The 27,644-nt window shown below is 41.4% G+C and overlaps 3 protein-coding genes and 1 non-coding gene across 4 annotated transcripts; 1 reads left to right on the top strand and 3 right to left on the bottom strand.

Annotated features, from left to right (window-relative positions):
- Window positions 1-432: 432 nt before the first annotated feature.
- LOC137592698 (cytotoxic granule associated RNA binding protein TIA1-like) lies at window positions 433-9,813 on the bottom strand. The gene is made up of 12 exons (XM_068311031.1): window positions 9,603-9,813; window positions 8,803-8,899; window positions 8,455-8,553; window positions 7,954-8,008; window positions 7,534-7,621; window positions 7,240-7,315; window positions 6,781-6,889; window positions 6,592-6,687; window positions 4,539-4,623; window positions 4,078-4,216; window positions 3,397-3,548; window positions 433-741 (listed from the first exon to the last, which is right to left on the bottom strand). Exons 1-12 carry the CDS (start codon window positions 9,626-9,628, stop codon window positions 603-605), a joined length of 1,161 nt encoding a protein of 386 aa, XP_068167132.1. The 5' UTR covers window positions 9,629-9,813; the 3' UTR covers window positions 433-602.
- A 326-nt stretch (window positions 9,814-10,139) lies between these two features.
- Window positions 10,140-10,210, bottom strand: trnag-ccc (transfer RNA glycine (anticodon CCC)). The gene has a single exon. It is a non-coding gene; the product is annotated as a tRNA-Gly (tRNA).
- A 289-nt stretch (window positions 10,211-10,499) lies between these two features.
- On the top strand, window positions 10,500-14,724 carry rchy1 (ring finger and CHY zinc finger domain containing 1). The gene is made up of 9 exons (XM_068311093.1): window positions 10,500-10,678; window positions 12,039-12,158; window positions 12,290-12,405; window positions 12,481-12,559; window positions 12,659-12,703; window positions 12,799-12,857; window positions 13,209-13,238; window positions 13,503-13,623; window positions 13,806-14,724. Exons 1-9 carry the CDS (start codon window positions 10,628-10,630, stop codon window positions 14,007-14,009), a joined length of 825 nt encoding a protein of 274 aa, XP_068167194.1. The 5' UTR covers window positions 10,500-10,627; the 3' UTR covers window positions 14,010-14,724.
- A 2,700-nt stretch (window positions 14,725-17,424) lies between these two features.
- lrp13 (low-density lipoprotein receptor related-protein 13) lies at window positions 17,425-27,334 on the bottom strand. Its single transcript, XM_068310611.1, has 21 exons — window positions 27,264-27,334; window positions 26,937-27,091; window positions 26,097-26,309; window positions 25,795-26,007; window positions 25,143-25,358; window positions 24,823-25,052; window positions 24,609-24,738; window positions 24,042-24,232; window positions 23,647-23,827; window positions 23,076-23,288; window positions 22,806-22,989; window positions 22,524-22,725; window positions 21,984-22,148; window positions 21,509-21,709; window positions 20,431-20,980; window positions 20,232-20,351; window positions 19,875-19,982; window positions 19,542-19,775; window positions 19,093-19,474; window positions 17,544-17,652; window positions 17,425-17,465 (listed from the first exon to the last, which is right to left on the bottom strand). Exons 1-21 carry the CDS (start codon window positions 27,332-27,334, stop codon window positions 17,436-17,438), a joined length of 4,098 nt encoding a protein of 1,365 aa, XP_068166712.1. The 3' UTR covers window positions 17,425-17,435.
- Between the last annotated feature and the right edge of the window lie 310 nt (window positions 27,335-27,644).

The following is a 27,644-nucleotide window of genomic DNA, read 5'->3' as shown; positions in this document are numbered from 1 at the left end:
TGCAATATTTATCTGCCCTTTACAGAGAAACAGCAGTGGCAACAATCCCTGCAATTTATTTTTAATCTGAGAGAAAAGGAGAATAAAATGAAACAGATTTCCATTTCTCAAATAATAAACTAATGTTCATAACTTAGCACGAGTCCAACTTTTAAATTTCCTTTAAAATAAAATAAAAAAAATCCTCTCTCCGGCTGTGTGTGTGAGAGGAGAGGTGAAAATGGAAGCAGATTGTAAAACCTGAAGAAAAAAAAAAAATCCAAAAGTTTCTCCTTTACAGTTTTATACTAATTTACAGTTAACTTAAAAATGGTAAGAGCCCTGGTTCATGGCCAGTCTTGCCTACCACAAAGGGTGTAAATACCTGTGTGGGTCAAAATCGCTCCTCCTCCCTGGCCACCCCCCACCCCACCCCGCCCCGCCCCACCCCAACGAAACCCCATTTACATCTCCTACCGGCGCCAACCTTCCCGTTAGGTTCCACATCCAGTAAAAGTCTGAGTCCTGCCACACATGGAGGCGTTGTTACACTGCCCCCCGCGGGGCACCGCACAGCCAATAAGAGGCTGATGGTTGATAAATCTGCCACCTTGCCCCACTTATCAGTGTGTGGGGTATCCTGCGGCTCCCATACCAGGCTGGTTGGCTAGCATGCTCCCATTCAATCCCTGTGTAGGCTCCATAACCCCACCGTTACTGATGGCACTCATGCCAGTCCACCCAGCACTGGCAGGTAAGTGACTGCAAAAAAAACAAGGTATAGAGAGAGAGATAGAGACAGACAGACAAAATGCCAGCAGGTTAGAAGAGACAAGGCGAAAGGGAGCAAAGGGATGATTTATATTAGCGCTACTAGAATCTGGAAGGCTAGAATGAGAACAAGTAAGTTAACAGAAGTTATCAGAAGTTTTGAGGGGTGAGGTAGGCTGGGGCAAAAAACAAGCTGGCAAAAGAGCAAAAAATAATAAAAAATCAGAAAGTAAGATTATCTTTGGAGGGGTCAAGTGTGGTTTGATTAAACATGGGTGGACAAGCAAACAGAGCACACAAGCTAAGCACAGCAAGCTTAATACCCCACCCCCCACCAAAAAAAACTGATGTCGCACAATAGCTTTGATGAGCCACACCGTAAACAAGAAGTCAGGCTTCACAGCAGGGTGTTGGTGTGAGTCCATCTTTCTTCAGCTACAGTATTTTCTTACTATAAGGCGCACCTAAAAGTATTTTATTTTCTCAGAATCTAACAGTTTGCTTTATAATCCAGAGGCGCCTTTTATATGAAAGTTTTTTTGAAATAGGTCGTTCATTGAAGGTGCGCCTTATGGTCCAGTGTGGCTTATAGTGCAGAAAATACTGTAATCTGGTGACTGCTGGACGTATCACCCTGATCACTGCTGCATGCTCTGTTGGAATGTGATCATTGATTACTGACCCCTCCCAGAGGGATCACCTTGATGTTCAGATTAGCTCTGACATCATCCTAATCCACACAGATGCACAGCTCGTCCTCCCAATGAAATGATCGTCTCACAGACATCTGCGTGGACACTGGACACTTCCGACGGTCTCCGTGTCCCATCTCGTCTTGAAACACATGAATGATTTTTTTCTGTATTGTAGTAATATTTCTTTGACACCACTCTGGTGATTAGAGGCTGTTTTAGCCGTTTTAAGTGTTTTTACATGTGCAGCTATACCAGCAGTAGATATAACGGCATACTGAAGCAGCGGAATCAAAAGCTGTGACGTGACAGGAAACTCTCCAGATAAGAGGGTGTGGACCACAAACCAGGATGAAAGCTACTCTAGAGTTTCACTGTATGAACCTGGATTACATGTATGAACCCAGGTCTGCCTGTCAGGAGAATGTGGCGTTTTAAAACTCAGCATTTCTAAATTGTAATACGCTTAAAACTGCAAACAGAAATAAATTCTATTCAGTCATAGTATCAAAATAAATAATCTTGTTACTAAATTGTCAAAATGCCATGTCGCATTCAGGTGTGTTCACCTGTGGAGTCAGGTCTTGTGATGCTCGTCATCACTGACATTAGGCCGTTTACAGTTCGCCTCCCAAAGAACCGCGTGATGTTTCCAGTCAGTAGTCTGTTACATCACTATGACATCATGATCTAATAGTCTATGAGGTCATGTGATGTTCCCAAACAGTAGGAGGATGTTAAAAACCCCTATCAGGTATGCTGTCGACATCTTTACAATTGATCAATGTCTTTTTCTTAGTAATGAGGCTCTTCTTCAATCAGTATCCCATAAGTGGACCGTGGTTACCTTAGCAACACATCTACAACTGAGCTTGAGGTATGAAAAAAAAAAAAGATACCATAACCTAATTTGTGTGACGTACTTAATAAAATTAAATTCTAAATTCAGTGTGGAGTTAATACAGCTTATATAATTTCAAGTGGAGAAAGGCTTTGCCTCTTCCTGGAGATTTGTGCATTTTCTTTATAATTAACGATTAAACAACAGCTCACAATTTGCAGAGACTCTACTTGTACAGCTGGTCACCAAGAATTTTAGACTTCCACCAGTGTATGGCCTCTCCTTTATTTTTCTTGGTTGCACAAAACGTCACTGCACATAGGCTGTCTAAATAAAAACAAAAATGAAATTTAACATGGCCTACTGACATTCATACACAAATCAAACTCTCATGGTATATGTAAAACTGGATCCGTTGAATCATAAGGACAAGATGGTAAAGTGATGACATGAATGTAGACATTAAAAAAAAATCAAAACAAAACAAAAAAGACATGTACAGATGTGTACATCCTTCAAGACCACAGTCCTTACACACAGTAGGCAGGCTTACAAAAGATGGAAATGAATTCTTCATCAGAAAACTATCCCCCACATGTGGACAGTCAGTGGAAACATTGTTCTGAGCTTTTAAGCATTTCTATTGGAAAGTCAAGTCAATCTGACATTCAAACTCAACTGGATTTTAGCTCGTCGAACCAATTTTTACAGTAACTTTGGGAACAAACCGCAGTTTTAAGCCGAGTTTGATCAAGAACATTTGGGAAGAACCTCTGAAGGGATCAAGAAGGGCTACGCTCATCAAACAGCACCATCAACTGAGACATGAAAAACAACAAAACAAATTCAGACTGTGTGTGTGTGTGTGTGTGTGTGTGTGTGTGTGTGTGTGTGTGTGTGTGTGTGTGAATTTGGCAATAATCATCTCAACAAAACAAAAGGGATGGGTTGTTGAGCGGAGTAGGGAGGATGGCTGGAAGAAAGGTTCATGTCTCTTGCCGTGACCAGAGCTGGCTCTCGCTGACCTGGTCTTGAAGGGGGGGGGGGGACTCTGATGAGGCTGGAGTAGGAGGATGCGGTGAAGGGGAGCCCTGTACACACCGTGTTACTTACTTGAAGCCTTGTTGGTTCCAAGCCTGACCGTAGACGCCATAGGTGGGGACCTGCCACCCATTAGGGACATACTGGCCGATCTGGGGCCCATTGCCGTACCACTGGCCCCACTGGCCGTAGTGCTGGGCTGCATGGAAGCTCATCTTATTTTGCTGTAGGGTTAAAGTGCAACACACCTGGTTTAGCCAAGAAAAGGACGACTGCTCAAGAATAAATGACCTCAATGCCACTGAAAACACGACCATCTGATATTACATTAAAAATACAGTATTTTCCACATCAGGCACACCTAAAAGTCATTTTCTAAAAAACCTACAGTGCGCCTTATAATCCAGTGCACCAGTTTCGCGTTCGACTTGCAAATTTTGTTCGACTTTTAAGACAAAAAAATTCAGAATTTTTAATGTCTAAAGCAATCGAAAACTAAGGTTTGCTCGTATATGAAAAGTTTTAAAATAGGCCATTTATTGCAGGTGTGCCTTAATAGTGTAGAAAATACTGTAACCATTACCAGAAGCTCTTGTCGGTGAGCTTGAATAACCACTGCCTGTGTCACATGAACCTCGTCTTCTTACTCAGACGGAGACTGGATTAGAGCAGCGGTTCGACAGACAGCAGCTGGTCCTACAAGCTTCTAAAAACTGTCTTCTTTATCATTATGAGTACATTTGTTGATCTTACCTGAGGCATAGGCACCTGCTGCATCGTGTTCATCATGTCTGGGGTCTCTTTTCCCCAGTAGCATTTAACTATATGGCCCTCTATTGAGGTGCCGTTCACTGACACAATGGCGTGCGCTGCTGACTCATGGGAGTTAAATCTGGGCAAAGACAAGAGGAGAAACACGATTCATGACACACCGCTGGAGATCTGATCTGTTAGCAGAATGTGAGAAGAGGATGGATATTAAATCAGCAGCATGACGCAGAGATGACTACAAATAAAATCGTGCAGATTTAAATAGCACCATTTAAAACACTCAGTCAAGGGCTCTCGCTGCAGGCGTCTCTCCTGACACGTAGTGAACTAAACTGTGTCATTTCTTGATTATAAAGGACAGAATAAAATCCTGTGAGCCCAAATTTCTGGTGCATCGCTTGTTAAATAAGACAGAAGAACAATAATACAAACTTTTCACACACCTGACAAACGAATAGCCTTTGTCGGGGAAAACTCTGATCTCCATGATTTGACCAAAAGGAGAGAAGGTCTGTCTCATCAGTTGCTCTGAAAGACAGAGAGAGGAGTGATTAAAATCATTTCTGATCACGACGTACTGTTTTCATCCCATCTCTACATTTTTCAAAAATTCAGTCAATTTTGCAGGATTGCAGTATAACTACAACTATTAATATTACATTAGTACCACTAGGTTATATTGTGAATTTTTAATTAAAATATTTTTCCCCCACACTGCTCTGTGGTCCTCAATATCTTCGACTGAATTTTGATCAAATCATTTCTGGTCCAGACGCTTTGTTTCAAAAGGGGCAGGTCATTACATGGATCACAAACGTGAAATGCTGCAAAACATTCAATTACTGACATCTGACCATCACCTGGACCGCGAGGATGTGTTAAGGACGCAATGCAGCCGACATACAACCAAGGATCACTCCATGTGGATAACCAATCGCAAACACCAATCAAATTAAGGATAACTCTTTGGCATTTGTGGTTTTATTGATCAAAATATTCCAGAAACATTCAGTACAGTTTCCAAAACTCTTGACTGAACCCATCTGTTGTCAAACAGGGTCAAAGGAATCAACTGTAAACTGTGATGATGATATGAAAAGAAAGTTGAATGTTTCCTTACTTTCAAGCCACACTGCCTGTGCTAAATCTGGATCACTAAGCCTTTTTATGCAACGGAAACATTTTAATCCTTTAACAAAATGTATAAATGCAGCAAATCAACAAGTAGCAGATTCACATCTAAAGTGAACACACCCAAACAGAGATGCCAAATTTCTGAAGACAGTTGAACTGCCTTCAGGGTACTGAAGTGCATCCTGGAAGATATTACTCACTAGATTACTCAACAAGCAACCAGGCCGAGAGAGGACTAGGGTGGAACAGTGAGAAGAGGATAAGAGAGGTCCTATAACAGGAGATGGTGTAATGTGATCATAAGGATAGCAGGATGCATGAACATCCCAAACACAGAAATAACCTCTCAGGGCATCGTCATCTACCCAGCATGAAATCCTAACAATGGCTGATGAAAATTCAGCAAAACAGCAAATTCAGACGAATAATCAAAAGATAAGAAGCAAACACATTTTAAGACAATTAGAGGACACGCAGGGAGGTGATTATTTAAGTGATGGCTCTTTCTAAGCATCAGCTTCTCGCTTTGGGCTAAAAAACCTTTTTTTAAAAATGTGAGACTTTATTATTAAAAATGTTTTCTGCATCTGTTCTGTACAGCCACTGCATTCAAGTTTCATTTTATTCATAACTTTTTATCTTACCAAAGTTGCCAAGAAGACAGGAAAAGTGCTTAAAAACTGATAAAACTATGGGATTTGTTTGGCCAAAAGCATGTCACTCCTTTATTTAATAAGATGTGACCTAAGGTGGTTTCTTTATCTGGCAAAAAACCATAAGAACATTATTTGTGTACAAAAAAAACTGTTCAGAGCTCAGCAGTAGAGGGTGGATTTTCTGCTTATTTTGCCATTTTAATTTATGATAAAATAGATGTTTTTTTTAGTTTGTTTCCCGTGACGTCTGTGTGGCAGGAGTTTGAGCCTTTAGGTTCTGACAGGATGGGTTCCAGCATCAGTGTGACCAGACTGGACATCACAGAAGGCACTGCTGGACAACAGGCCAATGGTTTCCTAGTTCATGGCACTTTATTTATCACATTTCTTTCATATCAGGTCGTGAGAATTGTATTCTAAACAAAACTAAGATATGGGGCCCTAACACCCATCCTCCCTTCAAATTTTCTCCTCAGACTAAAACGTTTGACCATAGAATGTGGGAAAACTGCCGTCCCAGTTAGTCTGACATGTTGAGAATAATATGGGGCAGCTCCTGCGTTCATGACTCTTTTGTGTGTTGCTAAAAAATACTGACTTTATATGGAGTTTTACTTCAGTTCCCACTGGCTTTTCTCAGTACACGGATAATTTGCTCTTTTATTCACTATTCGCATTTGAACATTTTTCAGCGGTCATTCATTACCTGTCAGGCCTGTGCTGACTCCCCCACAATACACGGTGCAGTTACTGGGGCTGGACTGACTCATTACTTCTTCAAAGCTTAGATGCTTGGAGTTATCTGCCAGCAGAAGACAGAGACATCGTAACAGTGAATGGATAAATCCGAATCCCAATGTCAACAAGAATAATATACACATTCACGCCAACACACTTTCATAGGTCGTCTTTGGGGCAGGGGGCTTTCTTGTGGCCCAATTAGTTCGGATCTGTCTGCCTCCTAACCACTGACCACCCATCTGCTGAATGGCGTTCTCTGCATCCTAGAACAAAGACAGCATCTGGTTATTTAGCAGTCATTGTTGTGCTGTTGTTCTACCTACAAGTGTGAGAGGAAAGTAGCATGACCTGATCTCAACTCGTGGGCTCAAAATCAGATTGCGATCAGTGTATTACAGAGTCACTTCATTCCTGCTAAACATAGCGTACATAACAATATCTGAACATATCAAACAACCCTGAAAGACATCCTAAACCTTCAACATAACAGAATTATTCTAATCATGAAGCCTATTTCAAACCAAAGGTAATCCGATTTTATAAAAATTAAAAATTCACCTTAATGTCATGTTGTGTGATCATTCATCTCTTAACATCTAATCTCAGTACTAACCCATTTGTTGAAAAAAGACACAAAGCCATAGCCTTTAGATTTCCCTGTAGCCATATCTTTCACAACACGAGCATCTCTGTGGACAAACACACCAGTAGAAATCCATTAAAAGCATGCAGCAGAATCCAGCACTCAAAATGTAAAGTGGATTATTCTCCAAAAACTTCCAAGATTTATACTTTCATGTCCTTGGGAAATTCCGCTATGAGTGCACCTACCAGAGATTTTTTTTACATTTCACATCTTTTTTTATTCCTGATATCATCAGTTGTGACGACTAATCTGGATACTTACGATATTCTGCCAAATGGACCAAATGCAGCTTTGACGTCTTCTGTAGTTATTTCTGGGCTGAGGTCTCCAACGAAGACATGAAAATGATCTATGTGGACAAATGTACATTTTACCGGCACATCTAGTTTCTATACTTCCTCCATGAGTCTGACTTTTGGCCTTCAACTGCAAACTCTTAAATCACTTTCTTAATGAGAATCACAAACTGAAAAGGAGAGACTTTTGGAACCCGAAGAGTTACACTCATCTACACGGAGATAAAGGTGATCAAACCACATTCCAAACAAAGGAAGGCAATGACTTTCTGACACACGGAAGTATAGATGGGAATAGAATCTTTTGCTGTGATATTCAATCTTTCTAGCTCAACAACATATTTGTCCTGAAGTCAGCATGCATCCCCCACTGCCCAGTACTTACTACTTGTGTCTTTTTTCTGGCTCGTTGGTGTCGTGGCCCAGTTGACTTTGACCTCCTACACAGAAGAGCATAAAAAGAACGGGCAAGGTGGGGTATGTTTACATCATTGACAGGAAAACCTGGAGTCATGAATCCTCCACAAGGATGCCCTAGACGAACGTATGATTTTTTTTTATCACTTTCACAATATCTAAAAGTGTTAGAGTCATTTTAAATACTGAGTATATCTAGTGACATTGTGCATTCCAATGCAATCAAATGTTTAGGTAAAAATTAAACAGAAAATAGAAGGAAACTAGTTTAAAAAGTGAAAAGAAGAAACTGTAGGTATAAAAGTAAAGAAAGCAGGGTAGTTTTGACACTCAAATATAAATGGAAGCCCTAACACAATAACATCTTCATATTGTAGTGGGACGCCCATGTGGCTGCACAGTTCAGCCCTACAACCGCAGACCCAAAAATCCACCCATCCTCACTCACCCTGTAGACACGATAGCTTACCTTACCCATTATTTTCCTTCCATTCATTGCTGCTAATGAGGCAGCAGCATGCCTGTGGTCATAGAACTCCACAAAGCAGTATGGATCATTTCCAGCCGTCTGTTAACAGGAAAACAAGACTGAAATCAAGTCCACAGTCAAGGTGATGAATGGTCAGGGATGACAATGACCACCTACTGCTGTCTGAGGCGTCAGTCTAATAAACTCAGGAAGGAAAATCAATTCCAAGAACACACAGATTGAGACATTCAGGAGAGGACACCATCAGCCTTCAGGCTGTTTGATGCTACTTTCTATTTTAAAAACAAACAAACAAACAAACAACAGGACTCCACCATTAACACTCACATCAACTATCATTTTACAACTTTTGCAGGGTCCGATCTGTGTGAAGACCTGAAGAATGAGCGGCTCGGTGACATCCCTGGACAGATTCCCCACATACCTGCAAACAGGGAGAGAGATGGGGGGGGGAGAGATGGGGGGGGGCTTTGTCAAACAGGAAGCAGCATGCAGACAAAGGCTAGTTACCCAGGCTAGCTACAACCACACAGTAACTAGCTATGGTTACATAAAAAGCGAAAATGAAAATGGAGTTAAAGCTATAAGTGGTAGTTTATTTTTTTCTCGAACAATTTAAACCTGATGAGCTCACATCAATGTCTGCTCGGCTTTCTCTGAGCGTTGACGTGGCTTGTGTGCTAGCTAGCTAGCTAGCTAGCTAGCGTTAGCCGGCTCAGAGGGCCTCACGTTGAGCGGAATGGAACCTAACGGTACGAACCCAGTGAGTCTACTGCCACATTAAACATGTCCATTCTGATCCAGTACGGCTAAGAAGCACATGTTTGTTTGAATGAATGAGTTGCTAGCCGCGGCGGTTCTTCTGAGTAGCACCCAAGAACAGAAACACGTCTGGAACGAATAATGTCTACGTATATAAACAACTTCACATCCGCGCTAAAAAATACTGTGCGTCACATTTCTGTCGCCATTTTCGCTATGGTATGATGACATTAAATGGAAATAGAAACTGGAGTTGAATTTCCATGTTTTACATTGTATAAATGAGGTAAATCAACAACGTGGAAACTGTCGCGCTGTAACGGTGCCTTCCCAGTCCAGGACGTAGACAAGGCCGCTATACTCACAAGGTCCTGGGTTGATCGTCGTCCATCGTCGATGTCTAGTGGTCGCGTCCAAATGGGGCTTTAATCCAATGACATACAAATGATTTGCGCTGAACTTGAGCGACCGTGAACGTAAAGTCTATATCTACTAATTAATGGCAAATCGCTGGCCGAGTCAGAGCTCACACCGCAGACAGCCTCAATCTGATGCAAACAATAGGAAGTTGAAGATGGCGGAGCGGCGCGTCAGCAGCGTCAACCTGCGCGCTGAAATGTAGGCAAAAGCAGGCGATTTTTTTCGCAGACGCGACAACTGCATGCCGTAGGCTCAAACCTAGCGAGTTTTATAGCTTCGCATCCCCGTACTGAATTATATTTCCCGTTCTTTTATTCGTTGGTCTCATCGACCAAGTTATTGACCGTTAGCGGAAATAACAGCTGGACACGTTTGGGAATTCTTGCAACTATTTGTCAGATTTTTCAGCGTCGTGCAAAAAAAGCTAAGTGATAATTTGACTTTGATGGGAGGGAGTCTTGTAATAATTTGGGTAAAAACAGTGCGCCGCCCGGGAATCGAACCCGGGTCGCAAGAATGGGAATCTTGCATGATACCACTACACCAGCGGCGCCCTTGGAAGAGCAGATCGAATACGTCAATATGTACTGAATCCGTGTGTGAGTTGTGACACGCGAGGGGAGGAGCCTACTCACCCCACAGCAACTGACTCTGATCAATTTTTATTGTACAAATATTTCAAACCCAGAGGATACCGATCCCTTCTCCGTCAAGGACTATTTTCCTACTACTATTTATTTTTGATGTGAATTCCTTTTTGCGTGAATCTTTATTTGGATTTGGATTTCTATTTTGTAATTTTTTTTAAAAATTAAAAGCGCTTTTAACAAATCGAAATGAACATATTCGTAGGACACAGGAGTTCCGGCAACTGACGGAGGAGGGCAGTATTTCTTCTTTTGTGCTGTAAAAAAGTAGAAGAAGAAGCAAGATTAACCCTCACGAAGAAGAAACGAAATTTGAAGGAAATATGGCTTCTCCTCCTGGTTGTAAGCATTATGAGCGCAGCTGCTTACTCAAAGTGAGTCAAATTTTTGAAATATGTCATTTTTATTTGTGTTTCACGCATACTGGAGCATTTGGATGACGAGCATGCCGTGTCCTAACCCAGGGTTAAGGTACATAGTTTTCATAATGACCACTCAGCGAGGTTAGCTTGTGATTTTAAACTAGTGGATCACAGCTCGTCGTGACATTAGTGAACGTCAGTGTCTGGTGTCTTTGCTTTATTAGCCCATAGGGACTTGTGTTGGAGATGAAAGGGGTGTTGGTATGGTAACAATCGCGAAAACGAATGTGTAAATTCATATATTAATTTCACTGAGTCAGAGTAGAGTAACATGTCAGGAAGCTTATTTAGAGCCATTATTTGTGTGATGGGAGGCTAACCTTTGCTCAAAAACTCACAAGAATAGGAGAAATTCTCTCTAACTCAATCGTATGTAAGGTCTTTTGTTGGAGCATGTGGCACATATTAAGCAAAAAATAAATTCAACCTTCTGGTTGGATGTGGGCATACAGTGTAATTCATCAGATCAGGTCAATTTTGATGATTTAATCTGATGGAAAATATTTAATCTGTCATACAGGAGGCTTCTTCTATCTTAAGTAGTTGGTCAGAGATTCAGATATTTAAGCACTCACAATCACAATTGAGTTTAAGGTATTGTCATGGGTCAGCACAAAACAAGTTGGTGAGTTTAATGGGGCATCATGTCTTTTTTTTTTTTATTTAACCTTTATTTAACCAGGTAAGTCAATTGGGAACCAATCCTCATTTACAATGACGACCTGGGTATATCCCATACTGAAGGACGGCAGATCGACTCTCACCCTCATTCACACCCAAGGTCAATTTAGCATCTCCCATTCACCTGCGTTGTGTGTTTTTGGTGGTGGGAGGACGCTGGAGAGACATGCAATATACACTGTGTGTGCTGCCATTAGTATTAGCATTATTAGCATATTCAGTATTGTCTGATAAGAATAACACAAAGATTTGGATGTTTGAAGTTTCAGTGTGTACCTGTGCAATAGTTATAATGTTTGGTCAGAATATTTTTTTGCTGTCTGGTGGATGGATTATCCTCATCAGGAGCAAATGCTCACAAACTTAGATTCAAACATATTTGCGAAGATAGGGGGAAAGAATCCAGAGACAAGATCTCAGATTTTAAACCTAAACTTTTAAAAACAAAATTTAATAGAAACAGGAGTGTTGTTTTTGTTTTAAAGATAAATATGGCACAACAGGACTACAAACGTAACTCAAATCTGTTTAAGGTTTTCTGATGGTCGATTTGTTGAAACTACTCTAAAATAGAAGCATAACCTGTTTAACATACCCATCGTGCCTCTCTCCATGTTTCTGTGTATGGCAGGCACCTTGCTGTGGTAAGCTTTATGTGTGTCGGCTGTGTCACGATGCAGAGGAGGATCACCGGATGGACCGATTCAAAGTCAGAGAGGTGCAGTGCTCTGAGTGTCAGACATTGCAGCAGGTAAATGATAGTTTTCCATTCTGCTGTCGCTCCCTGTCACACGCAGTGATCATCACTGTCAATTTTTATATTTATGTATTTTGCAACTCATCAGGAAAAAAGAAAGGCATACTTTTTTTCAATTATTTTAGACACAGCAGACTTGCCAGGAGTGTCAGATGCAGTTTGGAGAGTACTACTGTGATATTTGCCACTTGTTTGACAAGGACAAGAAGCAGTATCACTGTCAACCCTGTGGAATATGCAGGTGAGCAATACTGGAGCTATCCATCTAATATTTGTCATTGTCATGTTAATTTATGTTATTCATGTGCCCCAACAGGATTGGGCCCAGGGACAAATATTTCCATTGTGAGAAGTGCAATCTGTGTTTAGCCCAGGATCTGCGGGGAAACCACAAGGTGTTTATTATCCTGTATCTGTTTGTTACGCACACACATCACATGTGTTGTCTTTGATGAGTCTGACTGTCATTAACATTTTTTTTTAAATTGTTTCAGTGTGTTGAAAATGTTTCACGACAGAACTGTCCGGTGTGTATGGAGGTAATAAAACAAGTTAGAAGAGGGAATAGTGAGGGATGTTCTGTGTGGGTGTATTTTCTTCATAACATTTGATGTAATTTTGTTTTCATGTGTAGGATATTCACACATCCAGAATCGGAGCACACGTTCTTCAATGCGGCCATCTTTTACACAAGTATGACTTATTATTCTCTAACCAGCAATGGCTTAAGTTTGACAGATTACGATGCAACTTGTATTAGATGGCAGGAAAAAAATGCATGAATTTCCCAAGCATGACACTATTCTGCAGTTTAATTATTGATTACTGTTGTAACAAATCCAGTGTGTACAATAAGGTCAACATAAGAATAGAAATAAAATTAGTAACATGAAGAGAAATTGTTAATGTATTGTGTTAGTTACTCAGAATGTTGTGTTTTCAGCTTTTCTGTCAATTTTTAAAGAACTAATTGATTCTTTAAGAATAGCAGTGTATGATCTGAAGAAAAAATCTTAAAATCGTGATGTGTTTTACTTTCTGCAGGACCTGCTTTGATGCCATGGTCAGAACAGGGTATGTTCAAGCCAGTTTCAAAGTTTATTCCCACTTCTGAACCATTGAGCCGTTGTTAAATGAAATTGCTACAGTATTATTAAAGCCCTGTGGACTGATGACTTCCTGCTTCATGTGCAGGACACACAGACGTGCAAAGACCAGGTTACTGCAGGAAACAAAAACACGTTCTATGATAACTTGGTGCCTCTGACAATAATGAAGTGCTTGGAGAATTTCTGATTGAGGTCTTCCACTAAATCTGAGTTTCCTCATTTGTTTTAGAGCTTATCGCTGCCCTCTGTGTATGCACTCTGTCTGGAACATGGAGGACCACTGGGACCAAATAGACAAAGAGATCGCTCAGTCACCTATGCCCACTGAATACCAGGGCACTACGGTCAAAGTAAGACCTCAATAATAGAATTTTAGTCAAATCGGATTGATTTATTAATCATAATCTTTTTATTTTTAAGACAAGCCCAAATTTTCGCCTTGCACTTTAAATGAAACTTGGTAACAGTTTGGAAAAATGACCATGTGGTTATGTTATGTGTAATGTGTGTACTCTTGCTTTCCTCATTATAGATTATGTGTAACGACTGTCAAGCCCACTGCACGGTGCCTTTCCACGTATTAGGGATGAAGTGCAGCAGCTGTGGCTCTTACAACACGGCTCAGGACGGAGGACTCATCCAGCAGCCTGAGCAACAGCAGCAGCAGCCTACGGAGGCAGAGACACACACAGAGTCAGAGCAGCAAGATCAATCACAGTCGCCTACACCTCAGTGAAATATCAGCCGACAACAATGATGTTTGCCTGGTGCAATTTGCTGTAAAAGATTAGATTTAATGTAACAGTTCATTTTAGCTTATGTTCCCACATTGTATATACAGTATTGTATATACAGTATTATAAAAAAATATAGTTTCTTTTTAACTAGTTCAAATCTATCCCAGCATGCACAGGGGTGAGATGAAAGTTATAATGAACAAAGATGTATCCATACACAAACGGGAAACGTTTTGCTCGACACTGTTGCAGAAGAATGAACAGATTAATTCCACGTTGGAGCGCTGGTAGTTGTTGTACAGTACCCAACCGACTGACATTTTTAGTTTATTGTGTTCACAAACATGTGACAGCTTGTATGCAGTGTAGCTGAACATAACATCCCCTTTTTTAAAACATGTGGGACAACAGAAAAACAAGTCTGGGGTGGAAGTGACAAAAAGATTGTCATGAGGCAATGTAAACCTGCAGCAAGTTTTGGAATGTAAAAGATAAATACATGTGGAATAAAACATTGCATTGCAAATTAATTGAGGACTAAACATTTAGAATGAGTTACAAGTTTGGTACAGGAGAAACAGGTTGTATTTTCTTTAGATTTGGTAAATATTCACTCAACTCCAGTTTGTCACATTTTGGTGGATGTAAGTCAAGTTCACTGTAACCTCAAAAACATGTCAATAAAATTTTGTGAAGCTGAAATTCACAAATAACTATTTGACTCTTGAGTGCTTTATAGTCTGAACAAAGTAACACCCTCTAACCTTAACAGGAAGAAAAAAAACCTCTACCCAATCATGTGATCACATGTCTACGGGCAGCAGGTTTTTAGCAAGGTCACACCCATGACACCAGGAAGCTGGGAGATGATCAGGCAGAGGACACCAAGGGAGAGAACCTGAGGAATGACGAGAAGAAGTGGGGGGGAGAATGAGGTAGAGGAGTTTAATATGTCAGAACCCCCACCGCTGTAGTTGAGTCCATATATAACAGCTAATCAACATTACTCACAAATATCTGAAGGGATTTGTTTTAGTGAACATTTCATTTAGTAATTTTAAAGATCTGTTTCACAACACGCTGATACAAATATTCAGAGTATTATCTAACGTTCACTCAGGAACAGGACATTCGGACCGAGTTAAGAGTTGAAAACACTAATCTTAGTTGCACGTCATGAAACTTTAGGTCTCTGCCACGGTTTTGAAGACCTCTGTGGGACGTGATCTGAACACTGATGCAGCTTAATTCAACCCTATCTAGACTTAAGTGATAACTAATTTTATACAGGTTAAGACTTGACCTGAGAAATGCGTCGGTCCAGCTGTTTGCAAACCTCAGCTGTTTGCAAACCTTTTTGGGTCCAAAAAATGACTGATTGGTCCTTTAGACTGGTCATTTTCTAAAGCCAGCCGAGAGGCTTTGGGAAATATTTGAACTTGAGCCCATCTCATACGAGCGACTGATGGGACATAATTGTGAAACCTTCAATCTCTCGATTTTGTTCTTACACAGTGGAGTTTTGTTACTGTGACAAAACCACATTGTTCACAGCACTGTGCTTTTTATCTTTGATACTTGCAGGCTTAAAGTTTGTATTCCTCTCATTGCAAAGGTAAATTGTCAAAAATGCTTTACATTCGTTTGTCTACTTAACCAGTCCTTAGAAATTAAAACTCCATTTTCAGCTGCTCCTAACAATACTTCTGAGGTAGATAGATAGATAGATAGATACTTTATTAATCCCGGAGGAAATTGCATATATCCACTGCTCAGGCATTACTTAACAAATAATACTGGATAAACACCAGGAGAAAAGGAAACACTGACATCACAGGACATACCACAAGACATACATTACACTAACAGACAGGCACATGCAGCACTAACAGGACTTATATACTAAACTATAACTAAAAATATAAACAGTATAAAATTTAAAAATATTACAGTATTAAAATATAAACAGTATAAAATAAAATCTAAACAGTATAAAATTGAATTAAAATATAAAAACAGTATAAAAAAATAAATTATATATATATATATATACAACAGTATAAAATTAAATTTAAATTAAATTAAATCCATTTTCAACCCCGTGCTGACCTCGCCACCTCCCCCCCGCTCCTCCTGAGAGAGTCATTGTACCCCCTGATGGCACGGGGCACGAAGGAGGACCTCAGCCTCTCTGTGGAGGCGCTGTGTGACAGCAGTCTGCCGCTGAAGGTGCTTCTCTGCTGGGAGAAGGTGGTGTGTAGGGGGTGCCTGGTGTTGTTCATGATGGCCTTAATTTTAGACATGGTCCTGCTCTCCAGAAGCGTCTCCACAGAGTCCAGGCTCAGCCCGACCACTGAGCCCGCTCTGCGGATGAGTCTGTTCAGACGGTCCATATCTCTTTTCCTGGCCCCCCCACCCCAACACACAATGGCGTATGACAGCACACTGGAGACTACGGACTGATAGAACATGAAAAGGAGCTTAGGACAGATGTTGAAGGAGGCCAGCCTCCTTAGGAAGTACATCCTGCTCTGCCCCTTCTTGTACACACAGTTGGAGTTGAGTGACCAGTCCAGTCTGCTGTCTAGCTGCAGTCCCAGGTACTTATAGTTTTCTACCACCTCCACCTCACTGCCTTTGATGATCACCGGCTGTGGAGAGGGAGGTGCCCGCCGGAAATCCAGAACCATCTCCTTTGTCTTGGAGACGTTGAGCTGGAGCTGGTTCTGTTGGCACCACTCCACGAAGTCAGCCACCAATGCCCTGTACCCCCCCTCATCACCCTCCCGGATACATGCCACTATCGCGGTGTCATCGGAGTACTTCTGTATGTGGCATGTATCCGAGTTGTGCTTGAAGTCTGATGTGTAGAGGGTGAAGAGAATGGGGGATAGAACGGTCCCCTGTGGTGCCCCAGTGCTGCTGGTCACCATAGAAGACAAGCAGTCCCCCATACGGACGTACTGGGGTCTGTCCGTTAGGTAGTCCGTAATCCAGCTCACGAGGTAGGGGTCCACAGCCATGGAGGTCACTAAAACATGTTTTAACATGCATCAATATTAGTCAATTCCATTAGTCAGTAACATTGACTAGGGTTAATATTGCAGTATTTTTCGCACCACAAAGCGCACCTAAAAAGCCTTTAATATTCTCAAAAACCGACAGTGCGACGTATAATCCAGTGCACTTTATATATGAAAAGAGTTTTAAAATAGGCCATTCATTTAAGATGCGCCTTATAGTCCAGCACACCTTATGGTGCAGAAATACTGTAATCATTTCCTCATCAGTCTTGTTCCTAGTTGTCTAATAACTCAGGAAATTAAATGTTTGAGTTTATGATGGTCACAGAAACAATGTTACAATGACTCAACAAGAAACACTTAAATTCTAAATTGTTTATTTAAAATGTTGCTCCCCTTGAATCAGGCATCATCCACAGAAGATACAGCTTCCTGCAAGCAAACAAATCATTAACATGACTAAAATGATTCTTGGTAACTTTGCTAGCATATAGAGTTCAGGAGGTCCACCTCTGGTTGGTCTGGGTCAGCTTTAGAACTTCGTCTAGTTGGAGTGGTCTCAGCTTTTTTCTCCAGGTCAGTCATACTGGTTTCCTTCACCGCTGCTGAGCCAACACTCCTGTAGAGAGGAACAGAAAAGTGGATCCCAGTGGTACTGTAGATCTAGTATCACCACTGCATTAAGAGGCAACAATAAGTTCGCAAACATCTGACTTCAAGCTTCTTAAATAATTGGGCATGGCAGTCTATCTAGGTAACATGAAGCAGAAGAAAATAGGACATTGCCAAAGAGTTAACTCATCTGGTTGTCAGTTTGCCTCTGGTGCAAACCTTTTTAGTAAATGAGTTGCCATAAATTGTTGTAGAGATATTCCCAACCCCCAGAGGATGAGGATCACAGGCTTTGGTAATATTCAGTCTTTTTATGAGGTGATAAGATTAAGTCTTCTTGCTTCTAACAAATGCCCGAAGAGCTAGAAGACAAGATTGAATGAATTTGATTTAAAATTAATCAGGATAACTTAAGGTGATCCTTTAATATTTACACACATTTTTGTTGAAAATTTCAGTAAATTTCCATCTCCTTACTAAAGTCACCCGTTTTGCAAATTAGGAAATGATACCATTCACACTTTAGTAAAATGTGAAAATAGCAATCTACCAAACGTTACACACAGGCATGCAAGCATTGTTGTTTCTGTGTGATGGCATTCAGTGTAAACCCTTACTGCTGCTTTAGAGCCTCCCTGAGATACTGACTAGTGTTACCGCCGCCTAGAGGTTCTGTGATTGGCTCAGATTTTTTTATTTTTTTTAAATTAGGATCACACAATTATTGGCAAATTTGCAAAAACTCCCTCAAAGGTGGACCCTTGCATGTCCAATGGGGGATTAAATTTAGGTGATCTAAGGATATCATCTTTTAAAGATTCTGTAACATTGTGAGAGGTTGTATTTTCAGAACAATGCACCTCTTTCACAAACGCTTCCTAATGCTAGGGTCTTGGTGGTGGTGGTGGGGGGTTTACTTTGAGTTCTTCATATGAAAATGTCAAATTCAAATTCCAGACTGAGGTCTTGTCAACACAAGTATGGTACAGATGTTTTTTTAAATGTTTGTTTTATGCATTTTAGCCTCTATTGAAACCTTCAAGTCGCCAAACTTCATGTTATAATCCAAGAATTGTGTAGATGTATTATGTACCTCCTCATTTGGAATTTGCAGATTACTGCAGAACAAAAACATGTTTAACTCGAGTGATTGCCAGTGGATATATCGTTACATTATTAAATCCTGAAGCTTTATGTTGTGTTAGTTAAATAAATAAATTATGATTATCTTAGTATCATATATTACTTTTGCATGCGTGTTTAGGTTGGCTTTCTTACTTTCCTTTACCAGCAAAGACAGCCAAGACTACTATGAATGGTTTTTTATGTTTGAACTCCCGTTTTATAAAACCCATGTGAACATTTGAAACGTTCCTTTAATGATCTTATTACACATTTACCAAATGTATAATAAGATAGGGCAATTTCATTAAAATAATCAACATACCGCATGTTGGAACTTTTTCTCTTCTTAACCACCACTGCCATCACAACAATGACCAGTATTCCGGCACAGATCCCTGCTGAGCCATAGACGATGGGACCCTGCATGGTCTTCAGAGTATTGACTTGACACGATTCGCCGCTGTAGAACAGTGAGCACACACATGTGGTGTCCCCACTGATGTCCACACAGTGTCCATTTCCACTGCAGCGCCTCCGACTGCACTCCTGGGCGTCCAGGTAACGCAGCTGACCGCTAACGTTCAGGGTGGCGTTAAAGCCAGTCACTTCAGAGAGATCAGGGAGAGCAGAGGGTGGAGGGGAGGAGCTGTGGGACTGGGTGGGAGCAACGACCCCAGATCCTGACCACAATTTCAGAGTGACACCTGAAAATAGATCTCAGATCAGTTATCATATTGTCAAGTTCTCCATTCAGAAGAGCTCTAGACTCACAGTTCTCATCAGAGTGGTCATCACAGTCCACGCGCCCGTTACAGAATTTCTCAACAGGTTGGCACGACAGTTGATCCAGACAGGGCCTGCTGCCCCCTGGGCAGTGCTGCGCTGGACTGCAGTGGGTGTCATTCACAGGGAGGTGGTCGTGGGCACACTTGCATGTCCGGCCTCCGGGGGTGGCGAGACACAAGTGCTGGCAGTTGCCGTTGTTTTCTATACAAGCATTTGAACCTGTTTGAAAAACAGTCAATTGGAGTTCACGATTGCCCCTGTAGACTCACATTTGGAAGCGAGTAAATCATATCAGAAAATGTGCACCCCCCCCCATACCAGTCTGTCTGGATTTGCTGAATCCTTTTAAGCTGACCACCTGTGTGCCAACCTCAAACCACAACTTGTTCTGCTGCTGCTCAGCTCTGTACCAGAGTCTGGTTTTATCTGAAGGAAAATGGAGACAAATTAATGTGTAACGATAGAAACAGTCAAAGACAAAACATGAGGTTCTCGTTTCAGACATCCTTCAATATAACCATACTGGATCCCAGATTCAGACTTCTGAGACCATCTGTCGTGCTACTGATGACAAAAAAAAAAAAAAATACAGTCCAGAAACAATTTCAAATCAAGTTATGGATCGGTTCACCTCCTCATTGCTGAACACAACATAGCATTACATATGAGCCATACCACTGACAGTCATCCAGAACAGTGTATCATCACTTAGAGCCACGGCAGTCAGGCCATCACCAGCCTTCACCTCTTGGTATCCAGATCCATTAAGCTGAACAGATCCAATGGTCCCTAAACCTGCAGAAGAATCCAAACCCTTAAAACAAATGCAGCGTTACTGAATATATAAAAACATATTTTAAGTAAAACTTCTTACCAGTGTCAGCCCAGTAAATAGCATCCCCATGACTGGAGAAGACCAGAGATGTCGGCTGTACTGCATCTTTCCACACAATATTCCTCCCGGTGCCGTCCATGTTGGCACATTCTACAGTAGCAGTGGTTTCTGCACCCTGAACGCCCACATTTGTGAAACACACTCTTCCACTCGGAGGGTGGAGGGTGATGGACTTCACTCTACCAATGCCTTCCTTTATGAGGATAGCAGTGTATCCGCCTGTTGCAGAGGTGACCTGCAGGCGGGGCTGTTTGTTGCTGCTCCAGTAGATGTTTCGAGTGACCCAGTCCAGGGCCATGGCAGTGATGGTGTCACCCAAGAGTTTGAGAAGTTGGCCCTGAGAGGACAAGTCAGAGTTATTCAGCTTGAAGGAGCTCAGTGACGTCGTGCCATCGTCCGTCAAGAACAGGGTGTGGTCACGCATGTTGTAGTCCATGATGGTCGCCTCATTGATGCTGGGTACTTGCAGGACCAGGTGTTCAGGCCAGCCGTTCAGATCAGCTGCCATGTGCCGAGACTGCAAGTAGATCTACAGAGACCATTGGGATAAATACATATTCATCTAAAACATTTTTACCTACATGTATTACAAACCGATTGCATGCTAATGGAGTATTCAGCACATTATACGTTTCTGCATTTAATAACAACATCCGTGTTCCCACTGCATGACAAATTCTAAGGTTCAGAGCCGTTGTTCCAATTGGGGCAGGGCTCAAAGCAATGCTCTCAATGAGTACACTCTTTTTGGATTACAGTATTTTCCGCACTATAAGGCACACTGGACTATAAGGCGCACCTTCAATGAATGGCCTATTTTAAAGCTTTTTTCATATATAAGTGCATTGGATTAAAAGGCGCACTGTTGGGTTTTGAGAAAATTAAAGGCTTTTAAAAAGCCTTTTCACAGTTTTCAGTCTTTGTGCTAAATGGCTATTAACTGAAACATTCTACAAGTCATACAGATACCAGCTAAACTCGTGTCCAAAATACCCAGCTATTCCTTTGACACAATGGAACAATAAAGAAAATTCAGAACTACAAATGATCGTAACACCTGGGTGACTGTGGAGGGAGACAGCAGCATTAGAAACGCTGAATTGCCCAGACTGGAGCAGGTAAGGCCATCGTCAGCCAACAAGAGTCCAGAGGGACACTTGCAAACAGCCTTAGGTCCCGGGGCCAACACACACATGTAGGAACAGAGCCTTTTCTCACAGGGACTGTCAAAGCCTGTTTGCAGCAATGGATGGACGATCTGCAAGCAAAGGAGGAAACATGGATGTGGTAATGTTCCAAGCACAAAAACTCAATCATAAAAAGTTCTAGATGTAGTTTCAAAACATTGTTTTGCCATCAGTGTCATAAGGATGCCTAATAATGTTCAAAAAATGTGCTAAAATAGGTCAACATCTGTGAGGTAGTGTGTCAGTGACATCGTGCCATGAATTGATCAACAATTAGAACACCTCCATCATGCAATGCAGCCCCATTTCCTGTTGTGACTGAATAAGTCTTTATGCTTTACAGACCTTCACACCAAAAGATTGTCTCGGTCTTTTAAGAAGAACTTGGCGTTTCTTGCCAGAGACTTTTTGAGCAGCTAGCACCATTCTCTTCTTGGAATCAGACCAAAAGAGCAAATCATTGAACACTGTAAGGGAGAATGGGTTTTTGGAATCCTCCATCTGCAGAATCTGGAAAACGACATTCAAACTATTTTTCAATTTAATCTTTACATGCTTGAATTAAAATGATCCCAAAAAAAAACAACACTTGTAGGACACTTGGTGGTGACAAGGTTCACTTATGAGTAAAATAATAGTTGGATTTAGACATTAGCTTTGAGTGGCAGTTCTTAAAAACTAAATAAACTCCTGGTGTTTATCCAGTATTATTTGTTATGTAATGCCTGAGCAGTGGATATATGCAATTTCCTCCGGGATTAATAAAGTATCAATCTATCTATCTATCTATAATGATTAGAAACTGCAAAAAGCTTTGGAATCTAACATCTGACTAAAATGTTTTAATGCCATTCATGTGCCAGCATGCCTGACCAAAACCTTTACCCGAATGTCGTCTCCATCCAGTGACGCAGATCCGATCGCCTTCAGCCTTACATCTGTCCAGTAGACTCTGTTAGAGATGGCATCCACAGCCACGCCGCCCGGCCAGCCCAGACTCGAGTTCACCACCGCCTTCCTCTCCGATCCGTCCATTCCTGCACGCTCGATTTTCACCTCATTACCAATTTCCGTCCAGAACATTAGCCTGTAAGGAAAATGAAAAGATTTTGAATACAAGTTTCTGTTAACAATTTCAGAAGCATTTGAGGCGAATTTATTAATGACCCTTTTTGTGGAAACAGTGCCAGAGAGCGGGGCTGATCCAGGTCTTCATCCAAGATGACGAGGTGTTTCTGGGACGTCATGGTGACTGGGGCCAATCTAATAGCCATAATCTGACTCTTCTCTCCATCGATCCAATACAGGTTCCTCCCAAGCCAGTCCACTGCAATGGAATCTGCTCGGACACCTGTGGGAACACAAATGCAACATCTCAAAGCAGGCATCAATGTATGACAGTGAGCATCTTTTCCTCCACATCTCTTTTGCACCAACCTTTAATCAGAGTTCCTGTGGTCTTCCGGTCCAATGATGACCATCTTATGCTCTCAGTATCCAGACTGTCCCAAAAGACCCTCTGCTCCCTCCAATCATAGTCCACGGAGAGGATGACCTTTGTGGCAGAAGATGACAACGCAACTCGCCTGCCACTGCGCAGGCCAAACAAGTAGAGGTCCGTTTGGACTGACGCCAACAGGAAGGGCTCGCCTGAAGCATTGGAAAACGAGAATCATTATGTATAATCATATTTGGACATATTGTGCTTTCAAATTAGGGGTTGTTAAAACAATGTTCCAAAGTTGTGATGACTTGAATCAGCTGTCCAGACATAACCTGGGTTAAGAGTGTCTTCAAAGTACCGTTAGGTGGATCAATTTCACCTTACTTCTGGTCTTTATGCTTAGCCATCAATCATGTGGCACAACATCATGCATAACATTTTACAAAATGTCAAAATATTCCTATAGTGAATTCTAAAGTCATAATTCTTATACCTCACACAGATTCTTTAATGCTTCCCCACCATTAAACTTATTCACCTAAGGAATTATCTAAAGAACTTTACCAGTGATCTTGCAGTGGCGTCCACCAGCCTCTTTTATGTAACCTGGCTGACAGTCGCATTGGTAGGAGCCTGGGATGTTGATGCACAGATGACTGCACACATCTGGCCTCTCGCACTCGTCAATGTCACCACAGGTCAGCCCATCCTCCATGAGCCTGAACCCTTTTACACAGTGACATCGCTACACAGCAGGACCCAAGGCATTTCAATTACACACTTGAGTGCAAGTTATCAGATAGTCACAAAACTGTACGTGAATGTGTGTTTACTCTAAATAAAATGGTTTGACAAAAATGTAATTGCAACATTGCATTAAAATTGGGGAACTACTTTTTTTAAGTCACAGATTTGTAGTCTACACAAACAAAATACACTTGCAGATGCAGGGTCCTCACCGTTCCTTTTGGTGTGCTATAGCAGCTCTGGGAGCAGCGGCTAACGTCTGCCTCTGAGCAGCTCAGCTGGCAGCTGCCTCCCTCATCTGAGCCGTCTGCACAGTTTGAAACATCATTACACACCAGGGCTGGATCCAGACACTCCTGGCTGCCACATTGGAACTGATGTGGGAGGCATGCCGCCATCATACCTGGTAACCAACACACGTGCGCACACACAAACCTTAAATGGATTTACAGGTAGGTATTCAACTTCATTTTTAAATAAAAAAGGAAAACAATCCTGTTGTATCACTAAAACAAAAATTCTAAATTCTTTGCTTTATATGTTAAAATGAAATTATTGTTAAATTGCAGTCACTGTTAATGTAGCAGGATTTTACAATGGAACAGCTCCATTTATGTTAGCATAGACCCCTGTACTGCCCACAAAGCATCTATTGGCATGTTCCGATTTCATTTTAAAAGAAGAAAATGATTTTGTCTACGTCCACAGCTGTATTCAAACTCTGGGATTCTGCCAGGCTCACTCCACCCCATTTCCACATTTTTAATGTGTAAACTTACATTTTGTCTCATCACTGCCGTCGCTGCAGTCTTTCATGCCATCACATCTCCATGCTGCAGGGATGCACTGCGTTTTGGACTTACATGACCACTGGAACTCACCACAGCTCACTGGAGCCACAGGACAATCCTAAAGTAAAACCAGTTCCTTCAACTGCAGTACATTACACATAAAAAGGTTTATAGCTTGGTTTTTTCCTTCTAAAACCGCCACCTTCTCATCTGTGCCATCTTTGCAATCCTGATCTCCGTCACAGACCCACTCCGGTACCAGACACTCTTTACTCTGGGGGCAGCGGTGTTTGGTGGTGCAGGCTGAAGCGTTGATGCACTTCTCCTCATCAGAGTGGTCCCAGCAGTCTGGATGACCATCACAATGCATTGTGATCGACACGCATTGGCCACTAGTGCACTTGAAGTCAGTGGCACTGCAGCTCTCGTCCACTGTGGAGAACAAGGTCAAAGGTCACCAAGATGGCATGTACAAGCAGATAATACAGTGACAATATTTAAATTTCACCCATGACAGCATACCACAGTTGGCCTCATCGCTGCCGTCCCAACAATCCCTCTCCCCATCACAAAGGAAACTGTCAGGAATGCAACGGCTCCCGTCGTCACAACGGTGAGCGCAGCCCTCCATATGTTTGGTGCATCCCTGTTCATCAGAACGATCCTGACACTGAGACACACCATCACAGACCTGACTCTGTGGTATACACTTCCTTCCATGGGCACACTGGAACTGGTCTGCAGGACACATGAATGCACCAAAAAACACTTCATTGTAGTGACATTACAATCCATAAATTCTCATTGTATTAATGCATTTCCCCACTTAATGGCATAATATGTAGATGAACTACAGACCATTCAACCTGTACACAATGCAGCGTTTGCAATTAGGAGGTGGAATCTTGAATCTTTTATGCTAATACAGTGAGAATGCACTTAACATGAAATAGAGGACATGTATACAGCTGACCAATGTAATGAAAAATATTTACATTTCCATATAAACTGGATTTTTTTTTTATTAAAGAGCAAGTGTCATTTTATGGCTATAAATAGTTATTTTTCTTGCATAGACCACAACACAAATCAAGAAAATATGTTTGATTTGTATTTCTGTGGAACATAGTAAAATCCTTATCTTAAATCACACACAAAAAACTACAAAAATTACCAGTTTCACATGTCAACAAGCAGTCTTCCTCATCTGAGGCATCTTGGCAGTCCACCTCTCCATCACAGACGTGGTTGTAGAGTACACACTCTGCATTGTTCTTGCAAGGTTTAGCGGCAAAATTACACTTGATGGATGTTGAGCCTTTAGAAGTAGCAGGTACAGAGGTTGTGTTGCTCCGTTCTTTTTCAGGTCCATCTTCCTCTTGGTCCCCTGAGGCAAATTCCATATAAAATAATGAAGATTTCACATTGAGCTATAGTCCTGCTAGTGACCTTCACTCTAAAATAATTTAAACTTACCACATTTAGCCTCATCTGTGCCATCTAAACAGTCCAACTCTCCATCACAGAGGAACTTCGCTGGTAAGCAACGACTGTTGTCACAGTGGTGACTACAACCCTCAGTTTGCTTTGAACACTGTAGTTCATCAGAACGGTCCTGACACTGAGGTATTTCATCACACACCTGAGCTTTATCTATGCACTTCTTCCCATGGGCACACTGGAATTGATCTGTTTGGATGCCAGCATATATCTTTATGAGAAACAGTCATGGTAAGGACTAACAAAATGGTTACAGTCTGTTTTTGCAGACATTTGAAGATTAAGATCTTTATTTGTCGTCATACAAATGGGACAACAAAATTACAAGGTTTGATGGAGAGTTTGTCCTGAGCGGCTGCACCCTGGGTGCTCCACCGCTCCGGGCCAACATGAACCAATATTCATCAGAAGCATGTTTTTTCTGACGATTGGGGGGGGGGGGACCCAGAGTATCAGGAAAAAACCCATTCAGACACTGAGAGAACATGCAAACTACACAGAAAGGCCATGTTGGAAATGCTGGAGTTTGAACCCATGACCTTCTTGCTGTGAGGCAACAGTGCTAACCACTATGCCACCGTGCAGCCTAGAGTGTACTATCTGATGGGATTTTCAGATTACAAAAATTAATAACAAGATACACTACTCAATTGCACATTTTGTTAGTAGCCTTATCTAATCAAATTGCTGCAAGCGGTGATAATCATAACTGAAGTCATTCACAGAAATGTGCAATCTAGTACACACTATCCATTTAACGAAGCAACCACAAGAAAGTTGGCAATAGAAATGGTATTTTCCTTCATAGTGCGGTACCTTCATTGCATACTGAAGTACAGTCCTCCTCATCTGAACCATCTGGACAATCAGACTCTCCATCACACACATGCTGGAAGAGAACACATTCCGAGCCATCCTTGCACAGTTTAGAGCCTACGATACACCTCAGAGGACTGCTTCTAGCTGCAACTGTTTGGATAGAGTGGGCAAGCAAAAAAAAGTGACCATCATAGAAAAATATACAGCAGGTATTGCTCCCTACATTATATGTTTAGCCTGTTAAACGACAATATAAACGAATTTCTATACATTAAATTCAATATGGATAATTGTTCTGAAGGTGTTAAAGAACAGACTTGGTATATTGGCTCACCTTTCAAGGGCCCTGACAACAACTGCAATAACACTGCAAAAAGAAACAAACGTCCACCCATTGCTATCAAAACAAAACTGAGTAAAGCTACAATGTGCTGAAGTGTAGCATTTTATGAAGGTACCAGGTGGGGCTAATGCAATTTAATTAAACACCTGAGTGGGGGGAGGAGCTCCTTCTTTCTCCTACAAATGATAATCAGAGGACTCATAAATGTATTACATATTCATCATTATTTTATGATCAACCATACTTACAGTGAATATGTTTATTCGCTGCAACTGATTGTCTCTTGCTTCTATTTTTGTGTTTTACTTTTGCCCCAAACATGTCGAATCAAATTGTGAATACTCTGTATATATAATGAATAA

The sequence above is a fragment of the Antennarius striatus genome, chromosome 3 (genome assembly GCF_040054535.1).
Source record: "Antennarius striatus isolate MH-2024 chromosome 3, ASM4005453v1, whole genome shotgun sequence".
Taxonomy (NCBI): Eukaryota; Metazoa; Chordata; class Actinopteri; order Lophiiformes; family Antennariidae; genus Antennarius; species Antennarius striatus.
This window is presented reverse-complemented; position numbering and strand designations above follow the sequence as displayed.

What these genes read in the sequence shown, in the direction of transcription:
- lrp13 (XM_068310611.1), bottom strand. Translation starts at nt 27,334, where the DNA reads ATGGGTGGACGTTTGTTTCTTTTTGCAGTGTTATTGCAGTTGTTGTCA. An exon ending in AAGATGGCACAGATGAGAAG is followed by an intron (nt 24,739 to 24,822) that starts GTGGCGGTTTTA and finishes GTTTTACTTTAG; the next exon opens with GATTGTCCTGTGGCTCCAGT. An exon ending in ATAGCACACCAAAAGGAACG is followed by an intron (nt 23,828 to 24,041) that starts GTGAGGACCCTG and finishes CCTGCTGTGTAG; the next exon opens with CGATGTCACTGTGTAAAAGG.
- LOC137592698 (XM_068311031.1), bottom strand. Translation starts at nt 9,628, where the DNA reads ATGGACGACGATCAACCCAGGACCTT. An exon ending in GACGATCAACCCAGGACCTT is followed by an intron (nt 8,900 to 9,602) that starts GTGAGTATAGCG and finishes CCCTGTTTGCAG; the next exon opens with GTATGTGGGGAATCTGTCCA. An exon ending in GAAGGAAAATAATGGGTAAG is followed by an intron (nt 8,009 to 8,454) that starts GTAAGCTATCGT and finishes TCTTCTGTGTAG; the next exon opens with GAGGTCAAAGTCAACTGGGC.
- rchy1 (XM_068311093.1), top strand. Translation starts at nt 10,628, where the DNA reads ATGGCTTCTCCTCCTGGTTGTAAGCATTATGAGCGCAGCTGCTTACTC. An exon ending in ATCTGCGGGGAAACCACAAG is followed by an intron (nt 12,560 to 12,658) that starts GTGTTTATTATC and finishes AAATTGTTTCAG; the next exon opens with TGTGTTGAAAATGTTTCACG. An exon ending in ACCAGGGCACTACGGTCAAA is followed by an intron (nt 13,624 to 13,805) that starts GTAAGACCTCAA and finishes TCCTCATTATAG; the next exon opens with ATTATGTGTAACGACTGTCA.